The sequence below is a fragment of the Bombina bombina genome, chromosome 2 (assembly GCF_027579735.1).
Source record: "Bombina bombina isolate aBomBom1 chromosome 2, aBomBom1.pri, whole genome shotgun sequence".
In the NCBI taxonomy this organism is placed as follows: Eukaryota; Metazoa; Chordata; class Amphibia; order Anura; family Bombinatoridae; genus Bombina; species Bombina bombina.
The window spans coordinates 870,583,878-870,600,132 of NC_069500.1; the positions used below are offsets into that span (position 1 = coordinate 870,583,878).

Genomic DNA, 16,255 nt, shown 5'->3' on the forward strand with positions numbered 1-16,255 from the left:
ATACTGTAAAATATTTGAAATAGTCCATAGAATAGGTCTATATGTTTTACAGTATGTTTAATAGTAATAAATATACAGATATATATATATATATATATATAGATGTGTGAATTTACAATAAATAAATTTTATCAGATAGTGTTTATATGATTGTAAATGTACTTTTACATGTATTTATGTTGTGTTTAATGCAACTTGTTTTTTTTCTGTCCCTACCCTTTACGTACATAAGCTCTCGTCGCACTAACCCGATGAGCTCAATTGAGTTTACTTTCAATTCTTAATACTTGTGTTATTTCCATAAATAAATTTTAAAAAAGCCAGAAAAACGTGCAGCGCACAACTCGTAATATAGCCCATGGTGAGACACTGCATTTTCAGTGCCTCTTGCTACTAAATTACTAGATAATATTTTTTATTTTTTTCGTAAAACTGTCTTAGTATGGTATTTTTCTTTCCAATTATGTGACTAGTAGCACAATAGTTCTATTGGACAGCCTTATGTGCTGCATATGAAAATCAATTTAATTATTTTCAACAAATATTTATTAAAATAAAACTAAAACAGCTTACAGAAAAATATTCTTTATGGATTCGTATGACACTTTTAGAGAAATAATATAAACAGTTTCACTTATAAATATAAATAATGGAGCACTATATTGAATACCAATTTACAGTGACTTTAATGGGATGTAAAATTTAGATTTGAAACTTTAAGTGCATACGCAAACTGCTGCACACACCATGCATTTGTCCCCTCTACATTCACAGAAAGTGTGGGGGCAGTGAGTATGCACATGCATGAAATTAAAGGATGATACCCAAAAGGTTGAATCACGTGATGCAGCATATCTGTAAAAAGCTGACCAGAAAATATCACATGCACATCTCTACCTATGTAAAAAAGGAAGATATTTTATCTCAAAATATACACATCCCACTGTAAAGAGACTTTATACATGCACTTATTATGCTGATTGGCTGGGTTTTTTTTTTACACCATGCAAATGAACGTTAAAAGAGTAGCTCTGGATCATAGAGCGCCTACTCTGGAGCTGAATACATTTTCAGATAAAATAGCTTCCTTTTTTACATAGTGAGTGATTTAGCAAATGGTTATTATGTCCCTTTAACTGTTGTATCTTCTTTGGTTCACATGCTTTCTAAATGTTATTCAATGACTGGGTAACGTTTAAGAGTTTTTGCAAAAACGCTACACATTAAACATTTTCAAATATGGCTTTTGTGTCACTTTAAATGATTATCTTAGCACCCCCTATTAGCACTCGTACAAATACTGGCTCTTTTTTTAGGAGCCTGGACAGAAAAAACAAGGTCTGAAAGTCCACATTTTCAGGGGTTATACCATATTTGAAGCCCTTACTTGTTAAATACATCAAAACTTGAAAAATCATTTTAATCAATTTCAATATTTTATGTGTTTTACTAGTTAATGAAAAATTAAATTCCAATGTTCTTTACTTAGAAGAAAATGTTATGTGTGTGTATGTATGTGTATGTGTGTATATATATATATATATATATATATATATATATATATATATATATATATATAGTATATCTTTATATTCCTATGGATATACAGTATATTTCTCTTGTAAGATGTATCGAGTCCACGGATTCATCCATTACTTGTGGGATATTCTCCTTCCCAACAGGAAGTGGCAAAGAGAGCACCCACAGCAGAGCTGCCTATAAAGCTCCCCCCTTAACTCCACCCCCCAGTCATTCTCTTTGCCTACTCTAACTGCTAGGAAATGTTAATGAGTGTGGTGACAAAAATGTTAGTTTTTTATTTTCTCAAGCAAACGTTTGTTATTTTAAAAATGGTACCGGTGTGTACTATTTACTCTCTGCAGAAAAGGGATGAAGATTATGATCTTAGCACTTTGTAACTAAGATCCACTGCTGTTCTCACAAGGGCTGGAGAGTACAGGAAAACTTCAGTTGGGAGAACGGTTTGCATGCTAAGCTGCATATGAGGTATGTTCAGTCTATATTTTTCTAGACAGATTGTGTTAATTCTAGAAAAGGCTGGCAATATCCCCATGAGGGAAGGGTAAGCTGTATTTCATTTGATTTACTTTGATTAAAGTCATAGAAGTTTCAGCTTACTTGAAGGGCTTGTTTGTTACTGGTGACACCATTTTTAAAAGATAAAAACTTTTTTATTTTTCAAAAGGAAAGCATTTTTAAACGTTTTTTGTAAGGGACTGAGGGGTCATTGTGGCTTGTGTTTGGGTTTTTTAACCCACATAATTAATTAGAAAACACTCAGGCCTCAACGAGTGAGGTGGGAGGGGCCTATTTTCAGCCTCAGTTGTGCATTTTCTATTTCTCTGAGTCATCCAACTGCTTCTCCAAGGTTTCCTGCTGTGTTTGAGGTTTGTAAAGGAGGTTTTTTCCCCACAAATCGTTCTGAAGGGCAGGTAGGAGCCACAGCAGAGCTGTGGCAGGGTGTTAAAAGTCTTTTTTACTGGTTTTGATGTTTTTTCAATCCGGTTTTGCCATTAAGGGGTTAATTGGTTATTTGCATAGTTGTGCAACGTTACTAAGGCTGTAGGATAATACTGTAAAAATGTCATTAAGTTTACTGCTTTTTTACACTGTTTTGCAGAACTTGTGCAGCTTTTTTTCCAAGCTTGCTTGTTGCATTGCTAGCCTGTTTAACATGTCTGACACCAAGGAAAATCCTTGTTCAATATGTTTGGAAGTCATTGTGGAACCCCCTCTTAGAATGTGTCCCAAATGTACTGATATGTCTATAAATTTTAAGGATCATATGTTAGCATTTAAAAATAGAGCTTTAAATGATTCTCAGTCAGATGCAAATGAGGGTTCACCTTCTAGCTCTCCACAAGTGTCACAACCAGTAACGCCCGCACAAGTGACGCCAGGTACCTCTAGTGCGTCAGGTTCATTTACTTTGCATGACATGGCCACAGTTATGAATGCAACCCTCACAGAGGTTTTATCCAAACTGTCTGGCTTACAAGGAAAGCCGGATAGTTCTGGGTTAAGGAAAAATACTGAGCTATCTCACGCTTTAGTAGCTGTATCTGATATAACCACACAATGTTCTGAAGGGGTGAGGGATTTGTTATCTGAGGGAGAGATTTCTGATTCAGGAAAGACGCTTCCTCAGACAGATTCTGTTATGACGGCCTTTACATTTAAACTTGAACACCTCCGTTTATTGCTTAAGGAGGTATTAGCAATTCTGGATGATTGTGACCCTATTGTAGTTCCAGAGAAATTGTGTAAAATGGATAAGTATTTAGAGGTTCCTGTTTACACTGATGTTTTTCCAGTCCCTAAGAGGATTGTAAATATTATTGCTAAGGAGTGGGATAAACCAGGTATTCCGTTCTCTCCCCCTCCTGTTTTTAAGAAAATGTTTCCTATATCTGACACCTTGCGGGACTCATGGCAGACTGTTCCTAAGGTGGAGGGAGCTATTTCTACTCTGCCTAAGCATACAACTATACCTATTGAGGACAGTTGTGCTTTCAAAGATCCTATGGATAAAAAATTAGAGGGTCTTCTGAAGAAAATATTTGTTCATCAAAGTTTTTCTCTTCAACCTATTGCTTGCATCGTTCCTGTTACTACTGCAGCTGCTTTCTGGTTTGAGACTCTAGAAGAGGCTATTCAGATGGAGACTCCTTTAGAAGAGATTTTGGATAGAATTAAGGCTCTTAAGTTGGCTAATTCTTTTATTACAGATGCCGCATTTCAACTGGCTAAATTAGTGGCAAAAAGTTCAGGTCTTGCCATTTTAGCACGCAGGGCGTTATGGCTTAAGTCCTGGTCTGCTGATGTGTCATCTAAATCTAAGCTTTTGAACATCTCTTTCAAAGGAAAGACCCTTTTCGGGCCTGAACTGAAAGAGATTATTTTAGACATCACTGGAGGGAAGGGTCATGCCCTTCCTCAGGATAGATCAATTAAGACAAGGGCTAAGCAAAATAATTTTCGTTCCTTTCGGAACTTTAAAAGTGGTCCCGTTTCAACTGCCTCTACTTCAAAGCAGGAGGGAAATTGTGCACAATCCAAGTCAGTCTGGAGACCTAACCAGACTTGGAACAAGGGTAAACAGCCCAAGAAGTCCGCTGCTGCCACCAAGACAGCATGAAGGGGTTGCCCCCGATCCAGGACTGGATCTAGTAGGGGGCAGACTCTCTCTCTTTGCTCAGGCTTGGGCAAGAGATGTTCACGATCCCTGGGCTTTAAAAATTGTGTCCCAGGGATATTTTCTGGAATTCAAGGACTCCCTTCCAAGGGGGAGACTTCACATTTCTCGATTGTCTGCAAACCAGACAAAGAGAGAGGCGTTCTTACGCTGTGTAGAAGACCTATATACCATGGGGGTGATCCGCCCAGTCCCAAGAGAGGAGCAGGGGCTAGGATTTTACTCAAACCTGTTTGCGGTTCCCAAAAAAGAGGGAATTTTCAGACCAATCTTGGATCTCAAGATTCTAAACAAGTTCCTCAAAGTTCCATCTTTCAAGATGGAGACCATTCGGACTATTCTTCCTCTGATCCAGGAAGGTCAATATATGACTACTGTGGATTTAAAGGATGCTTATCTACACATCCCTGTTCACATAGTTCATCATTAATTTCTCAGATTTGCCTTTCTAAACAGGCATTACCAGTTTTTGGCCCTTCCCTTCGGGTTGGCCACGGCTCCCAGAATTTTCACCAAGATGCTAGGGTCCCTTCTGGCGGTTCTTCGTCCATGGGGCATAGCAGTGGCGCCTTATCTGGACGACATCTTAATTCAGGCGTCAACTTTCCAGCTGGCCAAATCTCATACGCACACCGTGTTGGCTTTTCTGAGATCTCACGGGTGGAAGGTGAACATAAGGAAGAGTTCTCTCTTCCCTCAAACAAGAGTTTCCTTCTAGGAACTCTGATAGACTCGGTGGAAATGTAAATTTTTCTGACGGAGGTCAGAAAATCGAAGATCTTAACCACTTGCCGAGCTCTTCATTCCATTCCTCTGCCATCAGTGGCTCAGTGTATGGAGGTAATCGGTCTCATGGTAGCGGCAATGGACATAGTTCCTTTTGCCCGCCTACATCTCAGACCACTGCAACTAAGCATGCTCAAACAGTGGAATGGGGATTATGCAGATTTATCTCCTCAACTGCATCTGGACCAGGAGACCAGAGATTCTCTTCTCTGGTGGTTGTCTCAGGACCACCTGTCTCAGGGAATGTGTTTCCACAGGCCAGAGTGGCTCATAGTAACGACAGATGCCAGCCTGTTAGGCTGGGGTGCAGTCTGGAACTCCCTGAAAGCTCAGGGTTTATGGTCTCGGGAGCAATCGATTCTTCCGATAAACATTCTGGAACTGAGAGCGATTTTCAATATGCTTCAGGCGTGCCTCAGCTTGCTGCGGCCAAATTCATCAGGTTTCAGACGGACAACATCATGACTGTAGCTTATATCAATCATCAGGGAGGAACAAGGAGTTCTCTAGCGATGATGGAAGTTACCAAAATAATTTGATGGGCAGAGGATCACTCTTGCCATCTATCAGCGATCCACATACCAGGAGTAGAGAACTGGGAGGCGGATTTCCTGAGTCGTCAGACTTTTCATCCGGGGGAGTGGGAACTTCATCCGGAGGAGTTTGCCCAGCTAATTCAGCTATGGGGCGCGCCAGATTTGGATCTGATGGTGTCCCGTCAGAATACCAAACTTCCTCGTTACGGGTCCAGGTCTTGGGATCCCAAGGAGGTGCTGATAGATGTTCTAGCAGTGCCTTGGTTTTTCAATTTGGCTTATATATTCCCACCGTTTCCTCTCCTCCCACGTATGGTTGCCAGAATCAAGCAGGAGAGAGCTTCGGTGATCCTGATAGCTCCTGCGTGGCCACGCAGGACTTGGTATGCAGACCTAGTGGACATGTCCTCGGTTCCACCGTGGACTCTGCCAATGAGGCGGGACCTTCTAATCCAGGGTCCGTTCTCGCATCCAAATCTAATTTCTCTGCGCCTGACTGCTTGGAAATTGAACGCTTGATTTTAGCAAAGCGTGGTTTATCTGAGTCAGTCATTGATACCCTGATTCAGGCTAGAAAGCCTGTCACCAGGAAGATCTATCATAAGATTTGGAGCAAATATATTTATTGGTGTGAATCCAAAGGTTACTCTTGGAGTAAGGTTAGGATTCCTAGAGTTTTGTCTTTTCTCCAAGAGGGTTTGGAGAAGGGATTATCAGCTAGTTCTCTAAAGGGACAAATCTCTGCTTTGTCTATTTTACTACACAAACGTCTGGCAGATGTCCCAGACGTTTGAGCATTTAGTCAGGCTTTGGTCAGAATTAAGCCTGTATTTAAATCGGTTGCTCCGCCTTGGAGCTTAAATTTAGTTCTTAAGGTTCTTCAAGGGGTTCCTTTTGAATCCATGCATTCCATAGATATTAAGCTTTTATCTTGGAAAGTTTTGTTTCTATTAAGAATATCAATCAAGAGATTGTTGTTCCTCCTTTGTGTCCTAATCCTTCATCAAAAAAGGAACGTTTATTGCACAATTGTTGATTGATGTGGTCCGTGCTTTAAAATTCTACTTACAAGCAACTAAAGATTTCCGTCAGACATCTTCATTGTTTGTTGTTTATTCTGGTAAACGGAAAGGTCAAAGGGCTAGGGCTACGGCTACGTCTCTTTCTTTTTGGCTGAGAAGCATCATCTGTTTGGCTTATGAGACTGCTGGACAGCAGCCTCCTGAAAGAATTACTGCTCATCCTAGTAGAGCTGTGGCTTTCACATGGTCTGTTGAACGGATTTGTAAGGCGGCGACTTGGTCTTCGCTTCATACTTTATCCAAATTTGATACTTTTGCTTCTTCGGAGGCTATTTTTGGGAGAAAGGTTCTTCAAGCAGTGGTGCCTTCTGTTTAAAGGTCCCTGTCTTGTCCCTCCCTTCATCCGTGTCCTAAAGCTTTGGTATTGGTATCCCACAAGTAATAGATGAATCCGTGGACTCGATACATCACAAGAGAAATGAATTTATCAGGTAAGCATAAATTATGGGTTTTTTAAAAAAAAACAAAAAACATATATATATAGAAAAATATATTTAAAAATAAACAGGGTTTGTCCCTGTAGGTCTTACGCGGTGTCAGGTTAGCGTGTGACCAATAAGTGTTAACGCAGTTGCGATATCCAAAATCCTCAAGTTACTTTTTTACTTTCATCTTGTAATACGCACGCTAAGCCGGCCATGATAAATTTTTACTTTGAGCGCAGTTAGTGCATGAGAGAAAAAAAATCCAATAGCGCACCACTTGTAATCCTGGCCCTCCTGTAGGTTTCATTATATATTGTTGAGCACATTTTATGAAAAGAGTACACTAATGATTACTTGTCTTTCCTAGTATTGATTTCTGCAACTGCATTAGATCTGAAAAGCTTCTTACAAAAATATAAAATATTCTCCTTCACTAAATAAAATGTGTTTGTCTATATAGAATATACACTACATCATCACATAATTTTTGACATGCAGCTAGAATAACAATATAGACAATATAAATACTAGGCCATGTGACATCTGTATATAATAATCCTGCTAATGTTTAGCTCTTTTCTATTACAGTATAGCTAGGTAGGTTCAGGATCTGCACGTATCTTGAACACTATGGGGCAGATTTATTGAGTGGGGGCACTGCAGAAATAGATTTGCAGAGTTACCGATGCAGAGAGGGCCACTCTGTGGTGCCGATCGTTGGTGGGTGGGAGTGTAAGAAGGGAGGCGGGTGGGCGGCCCATCGCTGGAGGAGGGCGGGAGTGGGTGGGACCACTACGCCACGCAACACATAAGGGGAAAAAAAAACGGAGAGGGAGGAAGGGCAATTAGGGGGATCCTATGTGGAATCCATTGAGAGAAAGGGATCGGGGAGCTACACTACAGAAAAAATGATTTGGTATTTTTTTTTTTTTTTTAAAGGTATAAATTGAGGCAAACTGGGTACTGGCAGAAGATGGCGGCAAATAGGTAGAGGGGGAGGGTTATAGAGCTGTTTGGGGGGGGATCAGGGAGGTTGGAGGTAAGGGGGGATCCTACACTGCAGAAAATATTAAGAAAAAAAAGCACCCTTTTATTTTAGTACTGGCAGTCTTTCTGCCAGTACTTAAGAGGGGGAGTGACCATTGTGGGGTGGGGGAGGGAAGAGAGCTGTTTGAGAGGGATTGGGGGGGGGAAGGTCAGGGGGTGGGATGTGTCAGGTGGCAGGGTAACTATTCACTAAAGCTAAAATTAACCCTACAAGCTACCTTATTAACCCCTTCACTGCTGGGCATAATACAAGTGTGGTGCGCAGCAGCATTTAGCTGCCTTCTAATTACCAAAAAGCGATGACAAAGCTATAAATGCCTGCTATTTCTGAACAAAGGGGATCCCAGAGAAGCATTTTCAACCATTTGTGCCATGATTGCACAAGCTGTTTGTAACTAATTTCAGAGAGAAACCCTAAGTTTGTGAAAACGTTAATGATTTTTATTTATTTGATCGCATTTGGCTGTAAAATGGTGGCATGAAATATACCAAAATGGGCCTAGATCAATACTTTGGGTTGTCTACTAAAAAAAAATACAGTTTTGATAGGTAAATATAAAAAAGTCTCTATTTCTGTTTAAATGTAGTCATGGTAAAAATGCTCTTTTTTTTTTTAGGGACGTTTTTGTCTGAAATGCTTGGTCCTTAAGGGGTTAAGACTTCTGCTTCTTAACTTATGTTTCAGGGGAACCTGAAACTACGGGGGGGTAGATTAAAGAATCCGCTGCTTGATAAATCTACTGCTATCTGCAGAACTTTTTTATGCAAAAACTGTTGCCTTATAGTTCTCAGAACGTGCACGCTCCTGAGACAACCTAGATATTCTGGAATGGGAAAGAAGTAAGTTTCAACTAAAGATCCAGGACAATAAAAGTTAACTGAAAAGGTTTAAAACAAAGGGAAAATGATTCCACCTTTAAAACCATATTTGTTTTCCAGAAATGACTTGTTCTGTTGTTTTAGTAAGAAAGGTGACTGGTCACACAACTGCTACAAAAGCTTTTCTAGAAGGGATTCACATCAAATCTTACAGTAGATCAAGACTATGGGCCTGGTTATTTAAAGCTCTCTGGTCAGGTGATATTGAACAAGAAGTCATACATTTTTACCTTGAGAGCTGTTTATCGTGCTATTCAGGGTTCTGGATGTAAATATGAAGGAGAAATACCTACGTTGTACTGAAGTCTAACAGAAACACAAAGATTTGATGTGATTTATCTCTGTACCAGTGAATTTTTGATAACCTGGCCCTGTGTCTGACTTATATAAGCAGGTGGAATAAAATGGTTATCTGAACTCTAAATTCAAATAAAAACTGATGTCCTAATAATTTTAGCATCAAATGCTAAGATGTAGTTGATAAACCATCTACAAACAGTCCAACTGTCGTTTGTTCAGAATTGTATAATTTTGACATTCTTACCCATAATCCTGTGTCAGCTTGTGTATAGCCAGTATGTACTGCAGTGACCAGTAACATATAATCAAATTTACCATTAAAGGGAGTTGGGCATTGGAGAAAAATCATCAGATACATTAACGATGATTTGTAGGAGGGTGCTTGACATATCTATATTGCTATGGAGTATGACCAAAATATAAACAAGTGAAAATGTGATTTATAATATTTTTCATTATCTTTAATTACTCTAATTATCAATGTTGATGTTTTTTTTTTAAAATTGCAGTAGAAGTTTCATATTGTAACTTACTGGCACTATCTTTATTTTACTATCTTTGTATCCGCGCTACAATATATGGCGTCGCTTTATAAATATAATAATACAAAAATAATGATATATAAAGCAACCAAAGTGGTTACATTCATAATCTTCTTAGCAAACTTGTGAGGCAGGTCATTTTGGTGTATTTACGGAGCAAAGCTCTTTCAAATCAGAAAATGTATAAAAAAAAAAAATTGAATATCATAATGTGAATTAACCATAAATGTAATTATATTTGTATTACAATACATGTGCATTGTCCTGGCTAGCTAAAGTCTCATCGCTTGCCAATGCTGTAGTAAATACGATGTTTAAAGTCTCTTGTTTATTTAATAAAGCAGTTAATACTGTGTCTGCTTCGATCAGAGGGGCAGACTTATAGCAGGATATTTAAGGTAAGAATCTGTCACGCTGCTAAGCAGAGTGGCACTGATGCAAAAATGTGACTGTAAAGTGTTTTCTTATGCTCCCTGCAGTGGATTCACTATTGAGTTGGCTTCAGCGTTCACAGTTGTGGTAGCTTCCAATATTGGACTCCCTATCAGTACCACACACTGCAAGGTATGCCTTTGCACGACACAGCAGCTGGGCTAGTCCGGACTATCAAATTTCCTTTCTGCCGTTCAGATGAATTTATAGTGGCATAAGAGATTCTTTATGTGTACTGTTTGAGCAGACTGGAATTAACCAGATTCAGTACATAAATACTTACATACACACATACTGTACATACACAGTCCACTGTCTTCTAAAATTAAAGACCAATATGAAGCGGTTTCAGGTCTGAAAAAGATACATTTTTTAATACCTAAATGTTTCCTTCACATCTCTTACTGCTGGAAGTTTGTCTTCTGGTTTGTTTGAGTGGTTTCCCTTGAATAGTTAGAGAACACAATAGCTATATATATAATATATATAGATTTTGTGCAATTGTTTGGAATTGTATTGATTCTTTTGGCAAATGCTAACTCATGCATTGTCTCTTTAAATGTTTTGTAACAAGAAACGCGTTTTAATTTATTCATGATAGGTTAAAGGGACAGTAAAGTCAAAATTGAACATTCATGATTCAGGTAGTGCATGAAATTTTTAAACAACTTTTCAGTTTACTTCTATTATGAAATATGCTTTGCTCTCTTGGTATCTTTTGTTCAAGAGTAAATCTATGTAGTCTGATAGTAGCTCAGAAGAGTGCATGTGCCCTTTTTTTTAGCATTCTAAGGCAGCAGTGTTTGCAACTATGTTATGCTATATACAATGTTGCAAGCACTGCTGCCTGGTGGCTAAAGAGATGTTTATGCTCCTGAGCTCACCCAAGATGACTCTTTAACAAAGAATATCAAGAGAACTAAGCAAAATTGATAACAGAAGTAAATGGGAAAGTTGTTTAAAATGCCATACTCTATCCAGTCTATGTAAGTTACATTTCGACCATAATGTCCCTTTAAGTCTTAAAGGTGCAAGACTACTAAAGATTGATACATTTGGCTACTTTGCACCGTGTCCATTTTACTCAATATAGCTTCTCACTTTTTTTTTGTCTAGTCAGTGTTAAAAATGGGCAAAAAGTAAATGTCTATCATGTAAAAAAAGAATAGTATTGCCTCACACACTCTATAGAAACCAAGAAGCAAAATAAATATTGAATGTATATTGCAAACTGTTTAGCTACACATAATTAAACATATTTTATATTACAATCTCATACTGTTTAAGAACCAAGTATACACATATGATTCAATGAATTATTTCATATAGTGAAATATTTAGAATAACTTAATAAGATCGGACTAGAATTTTGCAAGCCCTGCCTATGAAGATTTATGAGGCCTACATATATATATATATATATGTGTATATATATATATATATATCTACATATATATATATATATATATAGAGAGAGAGAGAGAGAGAGAGAGAGAGAGAGAGAGATAGATATATTAAATATTTGGCTACCTGTGTTCTCTTATGCCACTAAATTGATCTGAAATAGTCCAACCTGCAAGGCTGCAACCTCTTCCGTCATCCACCATTCCCTATTCTTGTTGCATGCATGGCATGGCATGTGGGCGTGTGTTTTTTTTGCTGTCTGTGACTGTCCCTCTTCAATCTATCTCTTTCTTATGTTTTTTCACAGTGGATTTTGCATTGAAGTAATGAGTGCGCTTACTGTACTACTATGCTCTAATGTGGGTATACCCATAAGCTCCACTCATTGCAAGGTATTGAGTTTGCACTGGTAATATAAAATTTTGTTATCCATGCTGCAGACTTTAAATTATATAAAATGCTGATTGTCGCTAGTGCCTTCACTATAAATTTACGTATTTATTTTTAAAATAAAAAAACTTTTGAATGAGTATTCAGCTTTTCAACATATATATGGAGTGACATTTTCGTTGTCATATTCCTTTATGTTAGCATTTTTTTTCCAAAACAAATATTTATTCTTTTTTTTTGTATAGCATTTATTAAAACATAGGAATTTATTTGAAGGCATGAGCACATATTACTAGTTTTTAATAAAACTATTGATGATTCAATCATATTTTAATATCTTTTAATGGCATAGATGCTAACCTACATTTCTTAACTTAAAATTAATATAAAATGTTCCATGTGTTTTTAATTTAGTTCATGTAATAACGATTATTAGTTTTCAGAAAATAACTCTATACTAAGTTCTATACCTTCCAATTATTAGAGCAATACTTACAATCCACTTTCGTTTTATAGGCTTGATTTTTATCAATGTAGTCCATAGTATATTAACTTTAGCGCAACTTGGTGATACCTTTATTTCCCAATATTTTTAAAAATATTATTTTATTTTTATTTATATTTTTATATACGGTGTTAAAGGTATCACCAGTTTGAGTTCTCGTCATCCGCTTGTGGCCAGTGTTTATAGGGTTGACCTTCTTACTAATTTTACTTTCTTTGTTGCATGCTTCTAAAGGTTGGTTCCGTTGTGTCAGTGGGCTGGATACGCTCACGGAAAGCTGTCGATTGGCGTTTGTTCCGCAACATCTTTCTGGCCTGGTTTGTAACCGTCCCAGTGGCTGGATTATTCAGTGCAGCAGTTATGGCACTCTTTCAATACGGTATTCTCCCATATGTTTGACTTTACAACTCCTTACTACCAAAGCGAAAAGCCTTTTTTTCATTCTTTATGCATATCGGAAATCGCCCTAAGCTACAGCAATATTTCAGGCTGCCTGCTTCACTACCCAACTGGGAAGAAAAAAAAAAAAGTCCTATGTAACAAAGCATCATTTTCTTGATGTATCTATTCTATCTGCTGTATATAATGTATGTCAAATTGGTGACCTGGTGAGAAGTGGCTCATTAGTTATATTTAAATAAAATATATATTCATAGAGTAGGTAACACTACCAGAGTATTATAATTTGGGATGGAATTAATTACATAGACTTTTATAACTAGATAAAAGTTGTACATAATGTATTTTTTGTGAGTTGTTTTGTTTTTTTTAAATCATAAATAAGTGTGGATTAAAAAACAGCCATGTCTACATGGTATACTTTATACTGGTATACTAAGCGAGGGTACTGAAGGCATATTTCATAATATTTTATAAAAAAAAAAATGTGTAGGTCTGTGGCAGTCTAAGTGCTACTAAATATAATACTGAAACAACAAATAAAAAATGTGCAAAATGACTTTTATGAAAATGCTCACTTCCTTTAACTAGATTTTGTGTACCATATGGTAATTTCTAAATGTAAATATGTATAAGCATATTTTTATTGGTTTGTTTCCCTTTAACACTATGGATGAGTAAGAACAGGAAGTACCAAAGATAGAATGGGGGTTTTCTTTGTCAAAATTTCAATATCACTCAAACTGTTTGTCAAGGCTTCACTCATCTGCCACCGGCTAGATCCTGCTAAATTATTCCCATAAAACAACTTTAAATAAACATCGAAAGATGTAATATAGGCCACAAACGATTTTATATGTTTTCCCTTTTTTAATTGGACCATATTGTCTAAATGTTCTTGTTCTGGTGATAATTTGTTGGTCTAATATACATGTTTGCTGAACATGCAACATTTTGAGTTTTGCATAAAAATTCTGTGTTTCAGTAAATAACGTGAATACTGAATACAATTTTCCTTTAAAAAAAAAATCACATTATTGAAATAAACATTCAATTATTGCTTCTGATAAATTTCAGTGTAAGTTTGAGAAATGGCATTTTTAAATTGATTTCTGCATTTTGTATTAAAATATTTAATTGCATAAACACAAATGTTACAGCAGTTAAAAAAAAAAAAAAAAAAAAAACAGCAACATTTATTCTGTCAAATATTCATAAGGTAAATCTATTGTGAGGGTGAACATGACATTTTCTTATTGCAGAACATTTCATGATCTGGAAAACATACTTTTTAGAATAATCTGTAAATGTAATAGCCAAATGTGAAATGATGATGTTTATGTATTTATACAATCAGTAGGTAAACATTTTCATATGCTCAAACCAAGGAGTTGATGAGCATTATCTTAAAATACTTATCTAATAATTTTCTAGAGAAAATCACCATTAAAGTCTATAGAGATTTTTGTAGGTAACTATTAGATATGTTATTTTCTAAAGGATTATGATCAATGCAAGTAAGATATGCTGAAAAGTTACAAAAGATCTTGTGTCAGGAATTCATACAGAATTTTGGCATTTAAGACTCGTGTTTTTATCCTTCAGTTTATATTCTAAATCAATTATATTTGTCAATAACCAGGCCATAGAGTTAAGCCTTATATTTATGTGCACCTTATGTGCTGTAAACCTTATGTGTGTTTATTCTTTAAAAGCATTAAATTAGTCCCTTCCCGATGTTAGGACGTTCTGTGCCACCCTAACTGCACTGGGCTTTAGCGCCGTTAGGACGGCATGGAACGTTCTAACCGTTTGGATGTACTGAAGCCATATGGGCTCCATAAGTGGTATCGCGGCTTTTATGGCGTACCTAGCGTTGTAGACAAATTAGGTCCATCATGAAAGGGTTAAAAAAAATTGATCTTGTATCAAATTTTGTCTGATTGTACATGATCTTATAATGTCATCTACTTTTGTACCATTGATGCACATAAACCAAATAACCCTTCTATGAAAACATAATATTTGATATAAAATGGTACTTTATTTAATCACTGGAAAGCTGGAGCAATAACATTTTATTATTATTTATTTGAGGGAATACATGTTGTATAGATATATAAAAGTTAATATTGTTGTGAAGTAAAACACATTTGTTATATTGTGGTAGATCAACCAGGCCAACATAATACTTTGATGGATTTTTTATGAAGTCTCCAGTTCATATCTGTGCGCGTCTTGAGCACAAAGCACGAAATAGCAATGTTTATTTTAATAAAATCTGTGAATTTTCATCCCATACTATATTATGGTTCACAGAATGTTACCTAATATTTCAATGAATGTACTGTAGTTAGGTCATATTAAAATCTTGAGGAACCTCATGAACTCACGGTTCATTTATATTCTCAAAAATAAGTATTTTTACATATCACTTTGTAAATGGGAGAAATGAAGCCGTTTGATATTACACAATTTTACCCAAATCTTCACCCACAAATCAGGAATATAAATGAAAGAAAAGTGATACCAACATTTGGCTTGTTGAAAAGCAATAAGATTCGACTTTTATTTTTATGAGAGAAAAAAAAATATTTTTTAAGAATTGGAAGGTAAAACCTATTTTGACAAGTTGAGAAAAATAGCATAGGCTGATGTAATCCATAAAAAGGTCTAATACTTCTCCTTTACGAAAGCTGTAGATGGCCAAAGACATTAGAAGAAATCAAAGCATACAGAGAAGGTCTCCATTGAATTTAAATCATAGGTGGCAGATAAGTGAATGTAATATTTACAATGTAGTACTGATTTAATATACATGTAATGTTTTGTATTCAACCTGGAGTGAGGAAATCAATGAATACTAACTGCCATCTTGTTTTAATTTTGGGCTGTCTTCCATTTTGAGATTGTGCTGACCTGATGTTAATGCTGAAATGCTGCTAATTTTTCATTATAAACCTTCCCTTACTACATGTTGTGTTTGTGTGTGGTTTTTTTTTTGTTTCCTTTTTGCCATTTTTTTTTTTTCATTCTTCACCCACATTAATTTATTTCTCGTTCAGAAACAAAATCGTGTTGTAGGTCATGGAAACGGACAAAAACGTAAAAATATTTTATCTTGCCTATGAAATAGCACTATTTTAAAAAGTTCAACATTGCTAGGTTAAAGTGGTCTCATTTAAATTTAAAGACGGAGCATACAATTTAAAAAAAAAAAAGCTTCCAATTTACTTCTATTATCAAATTTGCTTTGTTCCTTTGATTTTCTTTGTTGAAGAGATACCTAGGTAGGCATCTGGAGCACAACAT

The 16,255-nt window shown here is 36.4% G+C and overlaps 1 protein-coding gene across 5 annotated transcripts in view; it reads left to right on the plus strand.

Moving 5' to 3' along the window:
* Nucleotides 1-15,918, plus strand: part of SLC20A2 (solute carrier family 20 member 2) — a 254,933-nt gene extending 239,015 nt beyond the window's left edge. For all 5 annotated transcript variants that reach the window (XM_053703198.1, XM_053703199.1, XM_053703197.1 and 2 more), the window contains 2 exons: nt 10,293-10,377; nt 12,779-15,918. In XM_053703198.1, coding sequence (XP_053559173.1) covers nt 10,293-10,377; nt 12,779-12,943 — 250 coding nt within the window. In that variant the 3' untranslated portion in view covers nt 12,944-15,918. The remainder of the gene's footprint in view (nt 1-10,292; nt 10,378-12,778) is intronic.
* Nucleotides 15,919-16,255: the final 337 nt, after the last annotated feature.